Genomic DNA, 22,831 nt, shown 5'->3' with positions numbered 1-22,831 from the left:
TAGCAGAGTAAGACACAGGTTTAACAACACATGTAAACAAGAAAGTTCACCAGTGATATCAACAAAATAACGACAGCAGATTATATCAAATGCCTCAAACGTAATATTTTTCCTCGAGACATACAGATTTGTAAGCAGCTATTTTGCATCCTTTCTTCAAAAACATGACTCAGAACACTGAAATCCCACACAGTACGAGTGACAAATAAAGCTTACAAGAACATAATATGAGAAGAATAGGGGTCAAAACATTGGATATGAAGAAAGTATTTGCATGTTCACAGCACCACACTTATTAACAGTGTAACACAGAAGTGGGAAGTGGCTCGGTAGAGATTTTCTTCAGTCAACAGTAGTAAATTGTGTTACAAGACACGGTCCATTGTTGTAAAAGAAAAAACTCCTGAGATGAGTGTCTCTATTCACACATACCTTAACCAGTGCTATCTAAAAAAAAAAGAAGAAACATTACGCCCAAAATAGTTTGAATAAATATGACAATATCACAGAAATACACAGTGGAGCAACAGGATGGATAGCAGTAAACATTGTGGTAACAAAGCAGCGATGAACTGTAAACACATGACGCAGTAAATAACTGAGTTTTCAAGAATACAAATAGTGGGAATAACCCAACTCAGCAGCAACAGAAATGCCCACTACATCAAACATCATATGGTAAAAAAGAAGAATAAAAAACAACAAGATTATGTGGTTAATAAACATAAATTCTAACTGCAGTGGTATGAATCTCCTGTACTCTGATAAGACTTCTGCAGGTTTAGTTCACAGATATGAAACAGGTGGTGGCATCTTGCGTTTTTGTTTTTCATTACAAATATTGTAGTTCAGAACGAGGCCTAAAGGCACAGTTCCTCCCAGAATGCATCATTTTCACAGTTTCGTCTTACTTAGGCTATGTTCTATATTTACCTTTTAATCCCCAATATTTTCATACATTTTATTATCATCTGGCAATTGATGAACTTTAGGACAGTAAGTGAAATTATAGTGGCCATATTGGACTTTTGCATCATTAACAGAAGTGTTAAGATACTGAACAATTGGAATATGCTGCACAATGTGTGCAGAAATCTGTTGTATCCCTTGTGAGTAGATGAGATTATCTTGATACCATTAATATCTTGGTAGACAGACAGAAGTACCAGAGTTTTTTGACTGACACAGGGGCTGGTCGATAACATCTGAGTGTTCTTTTTGAGGTGAACTATTCCTTTCAGTTTGAACATTGACATGATCTGGTCCCCTTTACCCGAAGTAAACCTGCAGCACTAAATCTCTGACTGGGCCTGCGTGACACTAGCTTTATGAGAAAAAGTGCTCTCAGTGACTGGTTTTCTCCAGAAGGGATATAACAGCTTCAGGGACTTTAACACCCCAAAGCTAGTAAGTGAGAAATTAAATACCATGCTACTAACAGTACAAGTTGGAATGTTAAGTGAAGACACCCTATAGGACTGTACTCTGTGCTGTTTTCTGTTGCAGTGATCAAGGTTCGTAAAGGTTCCAATACTGTATAAATCCTCCACTAACTGGCAAACACACACACACACTCACCCAATAATGCATATGATCAATCTCCGATTTTTGGTTTTATGAAAGCAATTCATTACCAGTTAAAAAAAAAAAAGAAATCCAAAATTGTATAAAACCCTCACATACTCTTCATCCCTTTGTCCATCTGTGCATCCACTGCTCAGACCTCTGAGCTGTTGTGGCAGTCTTGCATCCTCACCACCAACATGGGCTCTGTACTGATAGACCCTTTCACCACCTCCTCCACCCCCTCCCTCCATCCCTCCTTCCCATCCTTCTGTCTGGATCTCAGCACCAGTACAATGGTGACAATAACGAGGGCGGTCAGCAGCAGCCCCACCAGTGCCCCCACCATAGTCACCAGACCCTCTTCTTCCTCCTCTGCGTTCAGCTCACTGGGTTCCAGCCCGTCGGTAAACAGCTCATTCGACCCCCCTGCCTGTCTCTTGGTGCGGTCCAAAGCGATGTGCATGATATTGGTACCACGGTTGTTGTCTGCTCCGATATCTTCAGCAATATCTGGGACTTCATCGCCGGCCGACCTCCTGGAGCGATGACCTTTGCCCCTCGATGGGGTCAAGGCGATATCATTGCTTGTGGAAACCAAGGAGTGGTACTCCAGGCTGCGCTTTCCAATTCCTCTGTTAGCATTCTCTTTGGAGCGGACCGTGTAAATAGTGTGAATGTACCACTCACGGCCTGCAGCAACCTGAGGAAAACACCAACAAATGCACATCTTAGAACTTTGTTCAATTTACAAAATGAGAAAACAGAGTTGATTAACACTCCAAAATGACCACATCTCTCAAAAATAAATGTCTACATCAATGTTTGATAAGATGGGACCTGCTGATGCTAAATTGACTCATTAGACTTTGGATTTCTGGCAAAAGTGCACCCAACCAGCTTTGAATTGATTTACTGTAATGATGATTCAAAATACAATAACTCTGCACTGCAGTAGTAACAATCACCAAGGATTACATCACAACAAAGCCTAATGTCTCACAGCCATTGTCGACACAATACAGCAATCAAACCCGAAGCAAAACATAAAGTGTACTGTACATACAAAATCAAAGCCAACATGTTCCAAGCTTTCTTATAGCGCAAAATCCGTCTCACAATAACACACGTACAGTAAAGCTTTTAGGAAGTTTTATACATTTAACTTACTGTAGCTACTGCTTCACAATAAAAATCTGTCACTTGCTATGAGGAGCAGTAAGATGATGAATACCTGGAACATGGCCGTAGAGTCCAACCTAAAGCCATCAGACCCGGGCTGTTTGACGAGGGACAGGGCTGATGGATCGTCCACTGCCAGCGCAGCATTAAAACTGACATCACCAAACACACGTGCCTGAGTCTCTGGCTGAGCCTTGTCCTGTTGAGGTGCGTTAGATTAAGGGGGAAAAAGGAAGTAAGGAAATGTGTTTTTGTTTGACTGTAAAATATTATTTTGCACCTCTCTGCATACTGAAATTGCATTATTTAAAACCTTAAATAAACTCACAATGATCTTGAATCTATAGAGCAGGGATGGAGAGTCAGCCAGGCAGCCAAATTCAAACTTTGTCGGGTTGTACTTTGGTACGTATCCATCAGCACCAGTGCAGAGGAACACCTTCTCTATGCTGCAGAAGAAAGAGTCCCCCAGGTTCTGCACAGGGTCCACCATCACACGGCCATAGATCGTATCACCTGAAATAAAAGAAGAAATGAATCCTAAAGTCTACACCATGTTATTATTATGAATCATCAATCCAAGAAACACAGACTATTCAATGGAAGTAAACGGAAATTAATTTAATTAAAGGGCTGTTTTATGTTTTAGCAAATTAACTTAAAATTCATGTACTTTACTGTCAACTATGTCCACAGCCTACCACTGCTTTTAAATGTATTTTCTATCTTCAAAGTAAATTCCTTCTATTCTTTCCATGATGTCAATGTTTGCATATCGGTTGTCTTCCAGGATTGATTTGGGAATGAAATGCTTTTAGGCTAAAAATATTAGACGTCAGTTCCACTCAACAAAATAACTATTTACAAAATAAAAAAGCTGATGTAATGTTCACTGTGATGGAATAGCCACAGTAGGTCGAGCAAGGTTTATTGTTGGCAAGTCAATTTTCATATTGTGCTGACATGAACTCAAACCAATGTCAGCTTGAAAGGTAGAAAATCAATCTAAAAACCTGGCACACTGCAAAAAATGACAGACGTAAAGTAAAACAAATGATACGTGTAGACAATGGGATACAAACATCTATAGCCTTTTGAACTCTTCCTTGTACTGAAAAGTCTTTAGACGTTGTGGGAGAAAAATGTATTTTAGGACTTAGGGTATAAAGTAATGAACAATGCTATTGTGAAGTTAGTTGACTCCGGACAGCTCGGTTTATTTGTATACTTTCTGGTCCAAAATCCAATCTCTCTTGTGTTCTGTGGGTGTTCGTTACTGAGTTCCTAATAGTGAGATCCTGTGGTGTCTCACCACGAGTCAGATAGATAACAGTTACTGATCCAGCCGTTAGATATTAAGTTTTAATATAAGTAATAACGTCAAAGAAGCTGATCATCAACGGAGAAAAAAACCACAACAACGTAGTAAGAGTGCACTTACCCTCAGAAAAGGCTATGTCAGTCTCCTGACCAAAGCCCATGGAGCCATCAGAGAGCCACAAGCTCCTCTTGGACAGCAAGAACATCTGAGTGTTCAGACTGAATTCCACTGCAACCGGGTCACTCACCTAAAGCGGGACGTATAACAAAGTGTAGCACAACGAAGCAGGGGAACGAGCCAGGGACAGAGAGAGAGAGAGAGAAAGAAAATAAGAAAGACAATATTATAATAATAATAAAAAAATAAACGTGCCCCTTTTGGATCTTAAGGTTCAAACAAAATCTGCCTTACTTGCTGGAATCTGATGTCTAGATCGAAGGTGACTGGTTCTCTGGGACTGCAGACAGGTGGAAGAGTGTACTCCATATTCTGGGCTGTTGTGCAGGGGATCAGCTTCACTGTGTAGGTCCCAGAGTAGTCTCTCACCTGTACAGAGCAAAGAGGGCCGATACTGTGTCAGTCTGTATCTGTCCGTCCAGCTGCTTGAGCGCACAGATTTACACAGTGGACGTTTCAATTTCAATGTTGTCATACTTACAGCAAAGTCAGAGGTGAAGGTCCACTGCTGGACTGGCTGGTTGTAGGTGGGCTCACTCCTCACTAAGGTGAGGTTAAAGGTGAGGCCGGGGTGGTCCACACTCATCACCATCGAGGACATGAATGCTGCTAGGGAGGGAGAAGTTCATTACAATCAAAATCAATTGCGATGCCTTAAACTAATCACGTGAGCAATGTATTTGTTCTGTCAATGACACTCATGAGGATTAGTAAAAGGTTCAAATAATCTGTCAGTCTCACCAGCTCTGTTTATTCTGCCTCCAGAATGAGACCCCACGAACAGACCCCTGAAACGAGCCTTGGTGCGGAAGTTTACCACCAAACGTCCCTGTTCATTGATGCGCATGCTTGTTGGATACAATGAACCTGGCAAAATACAACAAAGACACAGGATTTTACAAAAACGGATTTAAAAATTTGGATGATATTGGGGTCCAGCAGCAAAAAAACGTCACGTCCTCACGGTCTTGGGAGCTTACCCTGTAACTCGGCCTTCGGGGGACTGCCGATGCCATCCTTCCAGAGAATGGCCGTGTCGTACACGAAAGTGAGGCGCAGCTCAGACTGCAGGTCAAAGTGCTGCCAGCCGCCGGTTCCCACGGGTGAGTGGAACACGTACGACACGTAAAGAGGCACACGCAGAGTCACATAGGACTGGACCAGATTCAGCACCTGGAAGGACGTTTCAATAAGTGATGAGTGAAGAGCCTGGGCTTTCAAAAACAGTTAAACTTAAAATGTAAAATACATTCAAAATGTATTATTGACGAGGCAATTAATAGATTGCTGTGCATTTACTTGATGTTATGGCTGAAGTTATAAGCGAGACATCCTTGAATGTGTGACTAGAACTGTAGTATCCTTTTAGATTAAGGGGGGATTGTAGGTTGATAAGTTATATTAAGTGCTGAGCAGATGTAAAAGATGAACACATTGTTCTTCTCCACGAGATGCTTGAACTCTTTCACTCCTACTCAGTGTTGTACACAAGAAACCACTGTGGGCAGCAATGTGGGCTTGTATTGTTCTTTTCCATCTTGTTCTTTGTTGTTGTTTTAAAAGGTATTCAAAAACATGATCATATTTACTTAGATTTTGGAACCTGGAAAAAATATTTTCTACCCAACACCTTTTTCTGGATTGCATTCTATATAATTTGAAACACACGTTAACTTGTAGTCTTAGATGTATTTCCATGAGGCCGGCCACTAGGTGTCTCTGCTCACCAACATTACATCAACAATTTTGTGTTTTGTGTGAATTATGTGCTCACACAAGTTTGACAAAGTCAGAGTTTGTCTTAGAAACAGATTGAAAATGCACCACATTATGTTTGTTTGACTTGGAGTCAAAATGTGTCAATTTGTATCGTCAATTACTGCATTGAATGCTGGGCAGGAGATTAATTGACAATTTGGCAGAAGACGTTTTTGGTATGTCTCAGATCAACCTACTACTTCATCACTTGAGCACATATAGTGTAACATCTAATCTTATTTCTAAAATAACATTGAAACACAAAGCACCACTACATTAAGAGTCCGGTGTGACAACACTGCAAACAGAGAGAATCTCCACCAAAGACCTGAAATGCACTGCACACACAGCTGAAAACTACCCAATCCACCAAAGCGTCTCTCAGTAGAGTAAGTTGTGCAATTTCTGAATCAGGATCCAAATGAGAAATGATATGACTGCTAGCTCTGAGACAAACTACCTCAGCGCGAAGGTTTACGAAGCCATAATGTTATTACAACCCTTTCTAAAATAAATTGACACTGCATGGAACTGAATAAAGGTAGAATTTGTTTACAGTTAGTTCCCTCGAAATACCATGATCTTTACTCTTCTTGTGAGTTCAACCTTTCAATATGTTCTCCCCAGACAAAAAAAACAACACCTCAGCAAGCAGTTATGGAGACCAAAATACAAAGCTGTTATGAAAATCCAATAATTAAACATTGATCAAGATTATTACAGTCAAAATCGAATGTTGTTTTAAGATTAATTTGGTCTTTTGAGAGGTAGCTGAATTATTTAATACTTTCGGTGTGTAGTCAGCCTTGTAGAGGCTGCAAGATTCGGACTGCTTCTTTTTTTCTCTTTTGGCACTCCTTGACAAAAAACTAAAACATAACCTAAGGGGCAATGTGACAGTGATCTCTCTTAACGAAGTGGATTTGAGGTCTTGGAAGATGACGGGCGTCATGTGTAACTATGTGTGCAAGCGGTTCTTGCTGTGACGGGGGACAAATAAACACATTTCTTATCTCTTTTTCGTCTTCTCCTCACACACACACAAAACGGCACACACACTCAGCAGTCTGATCAGCAACAAGAAGCTCACAGATCAAAGGCTGGAGGAACACAAAAGAGCAGCAGGACATGAGCGAGGGAGCAAGGGTCCGTCTCCTAATCCACAATAACAACAACAACCCATGCCAATACTGCAGATCTGTACAGTATCCAACACAAAGAAGAATTGCAATAATGCAACAACAGCAAACGGCTACAGGACGTTTGTTAGCATCTATCTAATCGACAGCCGACTTCTGTGGTGAGTTCAACTGTCACGCCACAAAGCTAGTAAAATAAAAACTTGATTCCAAATAAAGTGACTTCCCTTTCACGATCTCACAGATTTCCAGCTTTAAATCTTCCGTGTTGATACAGTAGCAGTGGTGAGCATTAGGGGAATGACTGATGACAGGTTTGACAATACTTTGTTTGAGTGTGTATGTTTCTTTGTGCATATGTTTGCATGCACACAATCACACGCTGGGGCACAGAGCTGGCAAACACACACACAAACATTCAGTGAATGGCACGTAAAATGCAGGCAAACAGACATGGTGCCGTTCTGTCTGTGACCCTTTCATTCAGAAGGCTGTAAATAGACTGAACATACAGAGAGAAACACACACAGGTGGACACACACACACAAAAAGGCTAACAGTCCAACAGATGTACATACAAACCCTAGATTGGAATTCATAAGTTGTAGACAAACGTACACAGAAACACACACACACACACACACACACCTGTCCATCAGTCCCTATGGTGCCTCCACAGTCTGTGAGCAGCTCAGACATGTGGTAGTAGCTGGTGAACTCCCAGAGACAGGCTTCCAGGTTGAGGTTCCTGTAGAAGCGCAATGTGCTGTTCCCCCGCAGAGAGTCGCTGAACTGGTAGGGTGCTGTGTCTCCCATGCTTTCAGGGCTTTGCGTCAAGGCGGTGATGAAGCTGTGACCGGTGGTGACCTCATTGTAGTCAAGCAAGTTGGAGCAGCGGTGGTTTCCGACTCGGGTTCCGTCCGGACTTAGACTCAGTTCAAAGTTCATGAGAGGGCGAGTGGAGATTACCGGAAGCATGCCTGCAAGACGAGGGGAGACAATGTGATCCTGACTGTGTCCAACTATCTTTGATACCAGCGCGGAGAGAAATTATTATTCCAAAAACTTAGTGGAAAGAAATAGTTGAACGAAAAAGTGATGAAAAGAAGAGCAGGGGAGCAACAGAAAAAAAAGGAAGAAGGGAACCTGGAGGAGACGAGGCAGAAGGAAACTGATTAAAAATCAAGAAGGAAATGTTAAGTAGCGGGTGTGCTGGAGGGTTTCTACAGGGGGGATTGATACAACCCGGCAAGATCTATATTCTGGCTGTCACGCTCCTGAGGATCCACGGACGTGAATATTACACACACTACATTACTCTTCACTTCATCTGTGGTACAAGTCCTGCCTCCAGCTCCTACCTACCATCTATATGAGGCATGGTGACAGTCACTTTGATGAGGTTAGGGTGTTTCGGGTCCTCTGCTCCAGTGTAGCGTAGCTTGGCAGAGAAAGGCTCGGCGCCAACGGTCCCCATCTTACGTGGTTGACACATACCTAAATATGACAGAGGAACAGAGAGGAAAGATTCTGAACACAAGGACTTTGGAGGAAAGAAGACACACATACAATGCGTGTGATTATCTTACAAAATATGACACATTGTTATAACTACAACAGTAACATTCTATTCATACATTAATGCAACAATGATAACAATCCCATAAAAAATGTATTTCACTCTACAACATTCACAGGGGGGCAATTTTTTCTGCACCGAGTACTTTTACCTTTTATACGTTTAGTACATTTTGCAGCTGTACTTGTACTGTTCATTCAAAAGCTCTATTAAGCATTCATGATGCTTGGAGAACAAAGCCCTTTTGGTTCTCATTGTAACATTGGGCTAAATCCCTGTTCAATTCCTTGTCCAGAAAACTGGCAACATAAGACATGGAGACGGATGTTCATAGTTCTGTCCTCACCTTCCTCCTGGCTGATAGTGATGATGGGGCTACTGAGCTCTAAACCCTCATCCCCGTTAGAATTAACGGCTCGAGCAGCACACTGGACCCTGGAGCCTGCCTGGAAGTAGACTGAGTCCAATGTGATCATCTTGGAGGATGTAAAGAAGGTGTCAAAGTCCACCTCCCTCATGGGACTGGTGACGCCATCGGGGCCAGCTGGGGCACTGATGAGCCAGCGGTAGTGGGTCAAGGTGTTGTTGATGTGCTCGCTGACACAGATAGAGCCCGTCTTGTCATAGTCTGGGTATTTTGTGTTGCAAGCCTGGAGGATGGATAAGGAATAAAGTAAGAGTGGGCGGGTGGGCAGGGGCAGCAGAGAGATGGGAAAGATACAGCAGATGCCAGAGGACAAATGGAGGAAGAGGTGCAGAATACAAAACGAGAATGCAACGGTTGCCAAGAAAATCCAGATGTTTCAGTGTGCCACGTTTTCATATTCAAGCTGTTAAAATGGCTTGTCTTATAATTAGAAAAATAAAGATATGGGACAAAAGGGTACGCCTTTAAGTCGGTATTCATGTAAACCTGTTGACACCATGCCTCCTGACGCAGCACTCAACATTTCAGTTTTGACAAGACTGTTTCATTTTGCCTCCCTGAGCAGTCACCTGAGAAGCAAATGACTTAACACATCACGAAAATCCATTTAGGTGTCTCACTGAGCCTATATTCAAGAGTGGAAGTGACTCTCCGGTGTCTGGAAGCATGGGGACTGTAGCCTTCTAAACTGCGTAATGTATCTTTTAACGATGGACTGGCCAACTCCGGAAGGGCCGCTTAACTTTGGCTGAAGAAAAGTATGGGTCCTCACAATGTGCCTTCCACTCCCAGAGGATGCGGCTCCTGATTAGGTCCCGCTACCTCATTCCAGAAAAAGCCTACGAATTGAACTGTATAGTCTGTCGAGTTACAGTTTCCCAGGCGCTGCTATGGTGCACCGTTATTGTCGAGCGAGGAACAAAATTCAAAAGATGTCGCCAAAGTCACTTGTGTCTCTGAATATAGTTTCAGTTTGACTCACTGTGACACAGATGACAGGGTAGCCGGCTGGTGGATGGAGGTTGTCTGGTGTCCTGGTGACATCGTCGTAATGGAGCAGTGACACCACATGAGGCAGAGAGGGGAAGGTGACATCCGCCATGCTGTTGGTCTCCTCGATGTAAACTATCATTTTAGTTACCTGTTCCAGAAAAGAGAGATTGAAGACCGGTGAGAACTACGGACACAGTGCTGTTTGTGAATGAGTTGCTATCAACGAAATGATTAAAGTCATCACAGAGCCGGATGTGTTTACAATCTCACGATCATGACTGATTCTTGGCTTCTCTTTATACTCTTCTCTCTCATTTCTCTCACTCTGCCTTATTTCTTTCGCAGATAATCTATTATTTATTGTGAAATGTTTTCGTCGCTCTTTTGGCTGCAACTACAATAAAGTTGTCTGGACCAGGATGCCCCTATAAAAGAGATCCCTGGTCTCAGTGGGACACATCTGGATGAATATGTGTCAAATCAGAAATAAATAAAGAGTTAAAGAAAAAACTAATTAATCTCTTTACTTTATAACTGTCAGTTTGGATTTTGTGTTATTTGTTGTGTGATGTTTAGGCAGGAACACATCCTGACCTGAGTTTCAGCCACCATGTTTTCATCAGGCTTAAGGTGGAGAGTAAAGGCTTCCCTCATCTCTCGGACGCCATCGAATAGCACCTCCACCTCCACCACGTGTTCCTTATCCCCCTCTTTGAACTCAATGTCTGGGCAAACACAAACACAAACCCCATGAAAAGCAGTTTCAAACACGTCATAACGTGTGTTATAACGACAGTCAGGTTACATCAAGGCCAAGTTTCTCTCTTTTTTGAGTTAAGTTTTCCACAAAAAAAAAACTAAATTCATGTTGTATTACTTCTTTGGAATATCACTTAACTAAAACGCATTGCAGGTACTTATTTGCAGAGTGCCAAAAGTGGTCCATCTTCTGGCGAGGTAAGTAATAGAGCTTTGCATTAGAAATGTGCTACACTGAGAAAACATTGTGTAAAATGAGAAATTCACCGCTGTGTGATTCAAAAGTGCTGGTAAATTTGAACGGTGGGTGGGCAGGTATAATTTGAACAGACTGAATGTATGCATATAAATATTTCAAGCCTTGATTAAGCCAAGAAAGGTTCATTGCGCTTAAAGCTGAGTGGATCGAGAGGGATTACACCCTGCTGACAAAGCATGAAGTATACTGCAATTACAATTCAATTAAAAATGACATGACCCTCCACTGGACTATTGCAGAAATTACCTTTACCCACTTGGGATGAAAACAGAAAATCAATGACCCTCACCCAAATAAATGCTTATGCCCACTTTTATCAATTCAACACTCCTATAGGGAGCTTTACTAAAAAACTTTGAGTTTTTTAATTTAGCTTTCTTTTTAAAATTATATATAAAAATACCACAATGTAGCTTTAACCCTGCGAGACAGAAGATGATGTGTGTGAGGTTTACCTTGAGACACAGGAAAGTAGTCCTCTCCTGAGATAGCTGACCCGTCTTTGGTGTGAACACGGACCAGTGACACTTTTGATGTGTCACCCACTCGAACCACGGGGATCCTCACAGTTGCCACGGCGCCGGCTTCCTTCGGTTCACTAACGCTGAACTTGGTTTCCAAAAAACGAATGACGGGTTCTGAGGTGCACAGAAAGGGGAGAACATCATCATACAATTGTTGGATTATGGACATAAACCTGTTATCATCACTCCCTTTATTATTACTGCTGATGACAATTAAAATGTAAAACCATTATGTGTTTGTGTGTTGGATTCCCTATTTTTTATTTTACTATATGTTTCATTCCTGACTTTTCTCCATCTCCCCCTCTTCATGACACTTACTGTCAGCTGTGTCCTTGATTTTCACCAGGGTCTCATTCAGAGCTCCCACCGATGCTCCAAACTGCAAGTCGCTCTTCGGGTTCCCTAAGACCAACCGCATCTCTTCTCCTTCCTCGTACAGCGTGTCATCAACCAGTGATAGAATACATGGCTTCGCCGTCTCGCCTAGAGTGCACAGCGAGAAGGTGAGGATGGGAAATGTAAAAAAAAAGTTTGAGGTGGAAGAAAGAATCTTTCTCTTCATTTTACAGCCTGTAGAATTGTATTTATATAACTTTAACCCACAAATTCTCCCTTATGAGTTTAGAAAACAGTTTGCACACATTTTGTAAAATAAATACTGGAAAAGTGCAGTCGGTAATATGTGGAGCATAGTTCAACTTGCAAGCCCGTCGCTGCAAAAAAAGTGTGACTTGGTTAGAGCTGTTTATTTTAATAAAAAAGGTGTCGACTCACAACATCAGATTAAATATGAAAACTGAGAAAAAACATGTCTGATATACTTTTGTGATGAATGAAATACCTGGTAAGAAAGTGATGATAGATGTTTCTGTGTTGGGTCGCTCATCGAAGTCAGAGGCGACCTGTGCAGAACCCTGACGGGTGTAACAGCGAACGGTGGATATGTGTCTGATGTCCCCGCTGCGGTACACTGTTGCTGTGATCTGACCGTCACTCTCCTCGCCAGTGTACAGCGGCTCGCGGAACTGTACCTTTGGCACTGTCAGTCAAAAAGACAAACATGACACATCAAAGTCCAACATCACGTATGAAAAAGTAATAATGTATTCCATGGTGTCTGGGCTGAAGTTAACTAACTGGACTGATCTTAAAAAGCTAATGAAATAACACAGCTGTCACAACAAGCTGACTGAAAACAGGTCATGAAAGTTGTAAAACTATGAATACAGAGTAAAAGAAAATTGTTCAGTGATGCTTAGCAAAGCAGCTAAATTGAAGTGTAAAAAAGTAGTCCTGGAAAAAAAAAAACCATGTCCCTAAGACACTGGTAGTCTACTTTGTAAGGCTTTCATGTGTTTCAATGCTTTCAATGCTTGAGCTAAATGCATTTAGTAGGATTTATCCTTAGAGGGCCATAAATGTCTGTGCAAGCTGTCAGGATTACCGTCAGACGGGCTGACAGACCAACGTTGCCATTCCTAGACTCACACACCACTAGTATAGAACTAATAATGTAGAGAATACTTCTAATGATAATAATACATTTTATTTGTATAGCGCTTTAAAATGTACCCAGTAAATACTGAAGGTGAGAAGAGACACAGTAAAAGATTCTAGGTCAATCAAGTCACTCACAGTCAGACACAGAGTCATTGATGAAGACTGCAGCCTTCCCAGGTTCTCCCAGAATGCCGTTCACTGGCATACGGAGGACAAGCTCAAAGCTCTCAGTGCCCTCCAGCTCTGGTTGTCCCAGGTCATCCAGAATGGTGACTCTGAACGTCTGCATGCTGACGCCCGGGGCGAAGTCCAGGTTACGACTGATGCCCACATAGTCAATACCGGCTAGAGGAAGGATAGAGAGCGGGATGAATAGAATGCAGTCAGATGATCCTATTTGTTAATTCAATAATTTCCAATAAATCACAAGCAACAGTTGACTCTACAACTGGGAGCTCACCTTCTGCAGAGACCGGCTCGGCCTTGCGAGAGCGGACGGTGACGGTGCCGCTCTTGGACAGATCGGTCCCTGTCCTCCACACTTTAACCTCCACGTGTCCATCGCTCTCATCCACATGATACTTTACCTCTCCAAAGTAAAACACTGGAGCTGGAGAGCAAACAAAGCAAAAGAGACATAATCAAATTAGCAGTATTTGTTTATTCTTTCGTAATCTTGTTCATTCTTAAATAAATTTCCAGACTGAGCTTTAACAGATCAGTGCACATTCGGGCACCGGTGGTTTGGACGTTTTAGGGTTTCGTTAGTTGCCTCATGTTGTTTTGAAACATAATTCATACTTTATATCAAACTAATGATTGACACTTTAGTACCAAAATAAATTCTGTTTAATGGCCTTCAACCTCAACCTTTGTAGCAGGGTTCATTTGCATTTTCTTTATTGTTTTTCTTTATGGTTTAGTGTTTAGTGTAACTTGTCTCCTCTCCTTATGCATGCACCTGTGGTAACTGTCAGCAACCATCCGCAGTCTGACATGATTCGTTTGTAAAGCCAGCCGCTGGACGCGGAGGTCAAACAGCGACAGCCCATTAGTCTGAAGTTAAACTGCAGGGAAGCGTGGCCTTTCAACCTTCCCCGGCCTCTCGTCCCACCTCATTGTTACCATTGTTCTGACGGAAACCACTGAGTACTTTCAACAACAAACGATGCCGTTAGTACTGAAAAACAAGGCCTCTCTATGTGTGTGTGTGTGGTTTGTCACTTTCTCTGAATGTGGTATAGTAAGATGGTGAGACAGAGAGAAAGCGGCCCCCTAGACTGCTCAAAGGCTTGTTTGAACTGGCATTGTTTCCTGAGGCAGCAAAGTGGAGGCAGTCCAATGTGTATTTGACAGCTTCATCCCCCCCCCCCCGTCCCCCGTCCCCCCCCCCCCCCCCCCGTCCCCCCCGTCAAGTCCAAAAAGACAGAATGAAAGTTCTTCCTTCCCCGTTTTAAGTTGCCACTCTCACTCGGCTCCCTTCTTATATTCTGGCATATAATCCAAAAATAGCACGCGTATTATCATCTTTTTGTGTCATGATCAAATACTTCAGCAGTCCAGAGATATTTCTTTTTCCTGAATATTACTTTACGGATATATGAACCTTTATATTGTATTTATATACTTTAAGTGGGCCAGATAACAAAAGATAAGCATATACTTAACTAAGGGAATGAGAAACGTTACTGCAGTTACGTTTTGACTCTCAATTTAACACAATAAGTGACAGCCCAGGGCAAGAATACTCAGGGAATATCACCACATCGAGTGCAGCCTGTGCCCCCTCGCTACATCCAAAGACATTGAGGTTCCTCAAGGCATCTTACTTTCTCTCTTACCTTTTCCCCCGACACACTCGGTTTCACCCAACAGATGTAGTGCTGGTTTGTAATGCAAATAGAATTTGTGTACTTGCACAATGGCAGAATACAAGAGGAATATTACAGATTGTGTAGGTGGGAAAAACACATGGATAAAAACATCTAAGCAAATACTCTGGTAAAGAGCGCGGGGGCTGGTAAGTGTGTTTTTTTGGATAATCATTGTTGCGTAAATGCATGCGTCAACAATAGTTGCGGATGTAGCATACTGTAAACACTACGTAAGCAATCTGGCACACATTCCTTTTATGCCCAGAGAGGAAAACTTCTGCACCAGCGCTAATATACGTGTCTGCATTCACACATGTCTTGACTGCGGTCGGCGACGACAAATTCTTGACACCACAAGAGGGAGCGAGCGATGACTGATGAGTGAGAACTGCATCCTCTCTCCCCTCTGGGGCCACGCTTGTGGTTTATCACTCTGAAGAGTGTGTGAGGGCTGGGGAAGGTGTAAAGCCAAAATCGTGATAATTACTATGTGTGGGTGTTTGTAGCCATTTGTGTTGAACTGTGCCTTTAAATACAGTTTACAGAGCATTCTCAGCTGTCCTCTAAAGAAGGGCCCCTGCTTTTGGAAGTAGGGGACTCAGCTCTTACAACATTGTCTGTAAATATTAACATGGAACATAAGATACTTTTCTTATCTTTCAAACTCCCATTGGTGTTTGGGATTCGAATGCATACGTATAATAATTTATGTTCAGCTACATGCATCATGTTTATTTTTTTCCAACTTTTCTCATATTTGTGATTTTAATTGCGAAATACCGGACAATTTTATCGCTTCACCCCCCGAACTCGAGGCTTCATATAGGCAGTCCACAAACCAATGGGTGACGTCACGGTGACTACGTCCACTTCTTATACACAGTTCAGGCCTTTAATAAATATTAAACATCACTAATGAGCTTGACTGACTTACATTATGCAACCTGTCACAAGGAGTTTGCAAGTAGACACTGCTTAACTTTTAGGAGTCACAGGCCAAAAAAGTGAGGAGCAACAAGGTAATGTGGTGATGCTGACAATGTTTTCATGCATGGGTATAATGTACACGTTTTGCTCCCTTTATTTGGTTTAACTATTTTCTGCGGCTCTCTTCATAGACTTCCCAAAAGCATTTGATACAATTGACTCCACAAACTGCAGTCACTATGTCTGGATGAAGCCACGCTTATGTGGTTCCTTACAGAGAGAACTCAGACTGTTGTTGCTGAAGGTATATCAAGCCAGCTTACTATTAGAAATGAGTTGCCACAGTTGTCTATCCGTGGTCCATTGCTGTATGCATTATACATGAATAACATATTGCTTCCAAATCTTTAATGCCCATTTCTTTTGCTGAAGATACAATTCTACATGGCCCGGACTCCATTCCAGCCCAGGCCCTGATTTATCCTAAGTCTGACTACTTAATCACAGACTAGTTTTAAATGCAGAAAAGACCAAATACATGGTATCCAACTCCCCGACTTTCCTGCCATTAAGACTCAAAATGGCACGCATATTACTCTTGCTAAGTCATAAAAATACAAAAAATGCTGCTTGACAAGTAGACTCATTCAAGATTCAGCTGTTGGACTCTATGTTTCATTGTGCATTACGCTTAACTACACATTTCGGACACATCATTGTTCTCTGTATCACACAGTTGGATAGACCTCCTTACAGCCAAGAAGAAATAACAACCTCATGCTATTCTTCTATACAGTTCTACAGTTGAAGCTTAAAAACTACCTCTCGTCTCCTCTGTCATTTAAATCTTGTAACTACAGTACACGATCCGGTTACTACTGAACCGTAGATATTCCTCACGCACTAGTGTTGGCAGAACTGGTTGAAGGTACTTAAATGGAATGAACTGCAAACTGTCCTCAAATTAAAGTCTTACATTCCCCTTGGACATTTTTAAGCTTTATTATATGATGTTTTTTATGATTCTTGCAAGTGTTTTTAATTCCTGTTTATTGTGTAGTGTTGTTCCTACAGTGTTGCTGATTGTGCTCTTTTGACTGTTTCTTCTTCACAAGATTAACTACATTTTTAAAATAAGTTTCTTGTTTCTCTTGTTTTTTTGTTGACTACTTTCTGTACTTTTTAAAATTAAATTTGAAGGAAAAATTAAGGAAGAAAAATGACTTTCATACTTGCTTGCTGCTTGTATGCTAATTCAAGATATGTGGTGGAAGATGGCATTTATGTATAATTAGCAGAATTAAAACAGATAGCTCCACACAGAATAGCTCCTGTTAGAAGGATTTTCATTGCCGTGACACGTTTCGAGCACAAAGCTCTTCCTACAAGTACAAAGAGTCGCTATCTTAAATACCCATAATGTGCATATACAAGCATACTTTGTACTTCAAACGTTACACATCAAGAGACATCCTTTTACAGCGACTTGTTGTATGGATCTATCTGTTTTAATTCTGCTAGATATGTATTTGATCCAGCACCCATCCTGTCATTTGTATCGTTATATTATATATGTACACACACACACACACACACACACACACAATTCATATCAACAGCAAGGGCATAATGTACAAACGAGCACGAAGCTAGCAATTGTGATGCTTGGTAACTGTGGCCAACAGTAAGGCCGCCCTAATATTGAAATGAAGGACTGGGTTTCCAAGAAATACTCAGAGTTAATCTACAATTCTACAAACTCAGCTGTGGCCATATGCACTCGACTGAGAAAGTCTGAGTGTCCTCTCTCCTTGGCAGGGCACAAGGAGATGACAACACTCACTTTGAGTCAGAGTGTGCAGCCATGTGGCGCAAGCAACACTCAGGGCGACAGGTACTGTACAGTTTAATCTGATAAAGCACTAAATCTAGCAGACACCCCTGGGTCTTGTTCTTTTCAGTGTGCGAGCGGAGAGAGAGAGAGAGAGAGAGAGAGAGAGAGAGAGAGAGAGAGAGAGAGAGTGTGGTGGTAGTGGAGAAATAGATGGAAGGAGAACGGTGGACTGAACTTGACTTTGACCTGGGGGAAGGAAAAAATGGGTCTAGAGAGCGCACTAGCAGTCACACTTGGAGTTTTACAAGAGCTTTTCTCACCACTTGCCTTTGATGCAGAATTTGAGGTCTAACATTAACTTACTGTACCCACAGACACACACACACACACACACACACACATATACACACACAAACACACATGCAGAGCAGACGCAGGCAGCCATGTACACAATTAAACACAGAGCGTCGTCACTATTTTTCTTTTTTCCTTGGCGAGTTGAGGGTGCAGTTTGACAGCCTGGGTGCAGGTATTAGAGCACTGTCAGATGGTGTATTATCCTCTGGGAGGATAAAAATGACACATCATCTCTCACTGGATTTGGGCTTTCACAAACACATTTTCTATTCCTTTGAACTCAGCGCCACGACTGAAGTCTTCTGACAATACACTAACAATAAGACAGTGTGTCATGTTTCTTGTTAACTAGCCCCAAGATGCCTCCATGCGCACACACACACACACACACATACACACACACACACATTCAATTTGGCTATTGTATCCCTAAACGAGCTCTCAGTTGCAAGTCATCATTGTTTTATTAATCTCAGTCTGTCAATGGCATGACAAGTCGTCTCTGACAGTATTATTTCTGATACAAACAATTTGAGACTAAATAAAAGGAAGACTGAGAGACAAAATTGTGAAATAAGTCTTGATTTTTTAAAGATTTACAGTAACACCCCCTAACCACTGGATAGAATGGCATAATTAATGTGACATAAGATGGGAAATAAAACCCACTTGAAACCATTTCAGTAAATTTCCATCACTCTGTGAAACTGCATAAGAATGTAATTTCACATAATACAGAGAAGGGCTTTATCCATTTATTTGGCGCTCTCCAGGTGCTGGATAGCTCACTGGATTGCTCTCCTGTGGTGCACAGTCCTGACGAATACAGACCCAGCGCCAGCATGAATATTCATAGCCTCAAACAGGCTAAATAACAACTACATAAGGCTACTGCTTGAAGAATAAATGTATTAGTGCACCCATAAATAAAAATCAGGAGGGAGGTGGTGCGTTAAAACAGCGTTGAAGGCTTACAGTTCTCAAGAGACATATCCTCCTGTAATAGGAAGCTCAGCCCTAAATTTGTTCTTCATAGACTAAATATATTTTGATATGCCTTTAATAGAAGTAAAAGTATTTCTGCTAGCTTGTTAAGGGCAATGCAGGCCACTTACCAACACAGCCACCAGTGGCATGTGTGTGCAGTACTGGATTAGATAAACCGCGCATACTCGTGAAAGCCTGTTTCGGTCGATGCAGGTAAATGCATAGTAGATAATGGACTAGTTTTGAAAAAGGAACAAATGGTAAAAAAAAAAAGTGCAGTTCTACACTTTGTGCAAAGCTACATGCAACAGCTGACCTAATTGCTGGCACCCATCTTTTGGCCTCATGTTCTATGAAATAATTGTATTAAAGGATCTCAATTCAAAATTGAGAGCATTAATATAGCAGCAAAGAACTATTTGCAATATAAAGATATAGTGGAGTAATGGCCTGAGGAGAGAATCAAGTCACCCCAGTAATCCCAGCTTCTCTGTGAACTGTTGCAGTTGTTTGCACTGTTAGCACCATTAGCACTGTTAGCTCCAAGACGCTGGCTTAGCTGTGGCCATGTTGAGAGTCGTGTGGAGTCAATCCCTAAATCATAGATTTTCTCTGAATTTGTAATTTAGCACCTTTAATATTTATCTTATGTCCTTTGTAGTTATTTTGAATGGCAGCTAAATGTAGGAAATCATTTCCCACTACAGAATATGATAAGTTATTAATTCAATTTCTACTTAACAAGTTGAGAAGGGACTCAACCAGGAAGATGAAAAAATGTATTTAGGACACAGGAGCAGTGAGAATAAATCATTTACACTCGGTTAGACTAGATGACGGTCAATTGGATCTTATTCCTTTGTTGATATGTTTTCCTAATAACTCCACTTTAGATATTGGCTTACTAAGATTTTGGTATCAGGAAATCAGAATTTTTTAAATAATTTGCATCTCTCTAGTTTGATTCCTGACTGTAAGGACAGGACAGACATCCCTGAACCTATTTACAGGGCTTTGATCATGCAAATTCAAACCTATTTGTATAGATTGCTGGAATTTGACTCATATGTATAACACCAGTACTCTCTTGTCTAGAAAAAAAAAAAAAAGAGTACAACTTGTATTGTTAAAATCTATAGCATGGCATTTAGCAAAAGAACTTGAGCAGAGACATTCAATCTTTCTAAGTCTATAAAGTAAATCAATGCATAATAGTGAGATGGTGATGAGAATACCTGTCGATTGGAATAAGTATTTCCCAGCAGGCTTGTCCCTCCCCGGATAAAGCCTCTACGTATTTCTCTGCCTGTCAAAAGATGGAATCTACTTTGTCCATACAATGTTGTAACAGGATGAAATCAGACCACTGACATGTCTTCATAACATGGTCAGACTGCACTCCTGCGTGAGTCTCGAGTTTAATTAAAAATAGTCTGAATGACAGCGAGACAGGAGTTTGACTCCATATGACTGCGTGAAGAGTCTACGCCAGAGTGTTTCAGTAAGTCTGTAAACAAGCGAGTGAGTGAACTTCTGTGATGGCACTTCACCAGAACGTCTAGGTCTATGGATACCCGAACACTGTGATTATATGCGCCTGTATGTGTTAAATGAATGCCCATCTGTGTCCCATCTATATACTGCATGTATGCATAACCGTAAAGCCCTACACATACGCACACCAAGCAGACATACATTTAATCATTTAACACCTTTTGCAAAGTTCACCACAACCTCTCATCCATGTGATTTGGGTACATCACATTCAAAGGGAAACGTGTTTAACCAGAGACCTTTCTTATTATTACTTGCACAGAAAGATCACTGGAAATAGAAACATGGGAGAGAGCACCGGCATGCCTTACCGTCATCCATGTCTTCCAGGATATTGACTTTGGCGGTGGGGTAGTGCATTCCCAGACGGCCCCCGAGAGGCAGCGACAGTGTGACGTTGAAGCTCTCTTCTCCCTCGTACAGAGAGTCGTCGATAATCACAACGCGACAGTGCTTCTCCCTCTCGCCCTTGTCGAAGCGAAGGACGCTGAAATGCTCCTCCGGACGGGAGATGTAGTCCGAGTAAGACAGAACGGTAGTGGGAATCGTCCCTGAGGCAGAACCTTCAGAGGGACCAGCAAAAGGAGAGAAAGAAAGAAATTGAGAAATAATTCACATTTCAAAATGACATAACTTAAACATATAGTTTGTATAAAAAGGCTTTAGAAAACTTGAGCCCTTGGTACTTAAAGCAGGTTTTCAGACAGTATTTGAGTGCTCAGCTTCAGGTACATTCTTTTTTCTATAACTGATCCACTACATTTTAACTAGTTATTATCATATACAAAGTCATATTACACTGAATGTTATGTATAAAGTAGTGTGATGAAGTTTAGGAAATTGAGAGGGGTTAACAAACAACCATGAATAATGTAATAAGATAGATTTTTCCCTTTTTCGTTTCATTCAACATTCAGGCTGTGGCAATTACAGCTTGTGAAAGTTTGACCTTTAATTGCAGAAAGCATGTCAGTCAGTTTAATGTCAGAATACAATGGGAACAAACCAATCCCACAGGTCTTCTCCAAATGAAACCTGTGGTGTAGCATTTTGACATTTGACAACAAGTGCCTTCATTAGGCTAATTACTGTATGCGTTATCCTTCATTTCTCTAAATCGAATGACAAGGGATTTAACAGCATGAGGAGAACATACAGGCTAAAGTATGTACATTTCCACACACTGTCAGACCTCACCGGCTGCAACTAAGTAACTGAAAGTAATTTGAATTCTCACAAAGAGAGTGGCCCTGTTTCCGAGGTTGTATGGAAGCCGGTTAATAGTTTGAATAAACTACTGTAACATTTTGAAAAAGCACCGGCTAACAGCTCATTTACATACAGTACAGATGGGCTTATGCTGCAACCTTCCATTTGTGAGAATGCAAATGCAGAGTGCCAATGAAAAGTGTTAAACATATTTCATTGGCACCGCCAAATGGGGAAAGAGCGGCAGGTGCACCTGACACTCATTGCTAACTACTATCATTCTGAAATTGACTGACATGTTTTTTTTTTTACTGTGAGCAGGAAACCAAAACAGAAATTACATTTAAGATATTACTGTTGCTGTTATGATTGTGTATGATAATCTGTGTAGCATAAAACACGTTCAATAATGTTTCATCTGTACCTCAAACACTATAATTATGTAAACACTAAACATGTGGTCGAAAAATATCTATCGAGCCTTAAATACAACATTCACCATCTAACATGAGTCTGAACAGAAAGCCGGCAGGCAGGCGAGGTAGACCGAGGGTAAAAGGGTTAGATGAGGTGAAAAAAGGCTAGTCTATACCCTGCTGCGTGTAGCAGACCACCATGAGCTCCTGGCTGATGTCTCCACTGCGGTGTACCGGGATGAAAAGCTCTCCAACGTCTTCCTCCACGGTGCTGATCTGTTCAGGGAAGAACACAGTCGACTCTGTTCGGAGGAGAAAAGAGAACGAGTAGAGGGAGTCAGAGGGAGAAAAAAAAAGGCCAACGACATGTATAACAATCTGCCAAAATTCACAGTACATTAGGCCATCATGGACTGATACAGGCTTTTGTTCTGGCTCTGCATTAGTGAGCTGCAGCTGACATTTTATTATTCAGATCTATTGAAGTGG

The 22,831-nt window shown here is 41.5% G+C and overlaps 1 protein-coding gene across 1 annotated transcript in view; it reads right to left on the bottom strand.

The window, feature by feature from the left end:
- Window positions 1-1,717: 1,717 nt before the first annotated feature.
- Window positions 1,718-22,831, bottom strand: part of frem2a (FRAS1 related extracellular matrix 2a) — a gene marked incomplete at both ends in the record, with an annotated part of 51,793 nt that continues 30,679 nt past the window's right edge. Inside the window, 20 exons of the mRNA XM_079171727.1 lie at window positions 1,718-2,266; window positions 2,798-2,944; window positions 3,074-3,261; window positions 4,187-4,313; window positions 4,478-4,612; window positions 4,725-4,849; window positions 4,985-5,110; window positions 5,224-5,416; window positions 7,789-8,120; window positions 8,506-8,637; window positions 9,066-9,369; window positions 10,129-10,287; window positions 10,734-10,864; window positions 11,613-11,795; window positions 12,003-12,167; window positions 12,526-12,723; window positions 13,320-13,529; window positions 13,645-13,794; window positions 21,029-21,280; window positions 22,519-22,644. Coding sequence (XP_079027853.1) covers window positions 1,718-2,266; window positions 2,798-2,944; window positions 3,074-3,261; window positions 4,187-4,313; window positions 4,478-4,612; window positions 4,725-4,849; window positions 4,985-5,110; window positions 5,224-5,416; window positions 7,789-8,120; window positions 8,506-8,637; window positions 9,066-9,369; window positions 10,129-10,287; window positions 10,734-10,864; window positions 11,613-11,795; window positions 12,003-12,167; window positions 12,526-12,723; window positions 13,320-13,529; window positions 13,645-13,794; window positions 21,029-21,280; window positions 22,519-22,644 — 3,932 coding nt within the window. The remainder of the gene's footprint in view (window positions 2,267-2,797; window positions 2,945-3,073; window positions 3,262-4,186; window positions 4,314-4,477; window positions 4,613-4,724; window positions 4,850-4,984; window positions 5,111-5,223; window positions 5,417-7,788; window positions 8,121-8,505; window positions 8,638-9,065; window positions 9,370-10,128; window positions 10,288-10,733; window positions 10,865-11,612; window positions 11,796-12,002; window positions 12,168-12,525; window positions 12,724-13,319; window positions 13,530-13,644; window positions 13,795-21,028; window positions 21,281-22,518; window positions 22,645-22,831) is intronic.

Source organism: Pholis gunnellus, assembly GCF_910591455.1.
Source record: "Pholis gunnellus genome assembly, chromosome: 13".
Taxonomy (NCBI): Eukaryota; Metazoa; Chordata; class Actinopteri; order Perciformes; family Pholidae; genus Pholis; species Pholis gunnellus.
The sequence above is the reverse complement of the archived record's forward strand: the minus strand, read 5'-3'. Positions and strand labels throughout refer to the sequence as shown.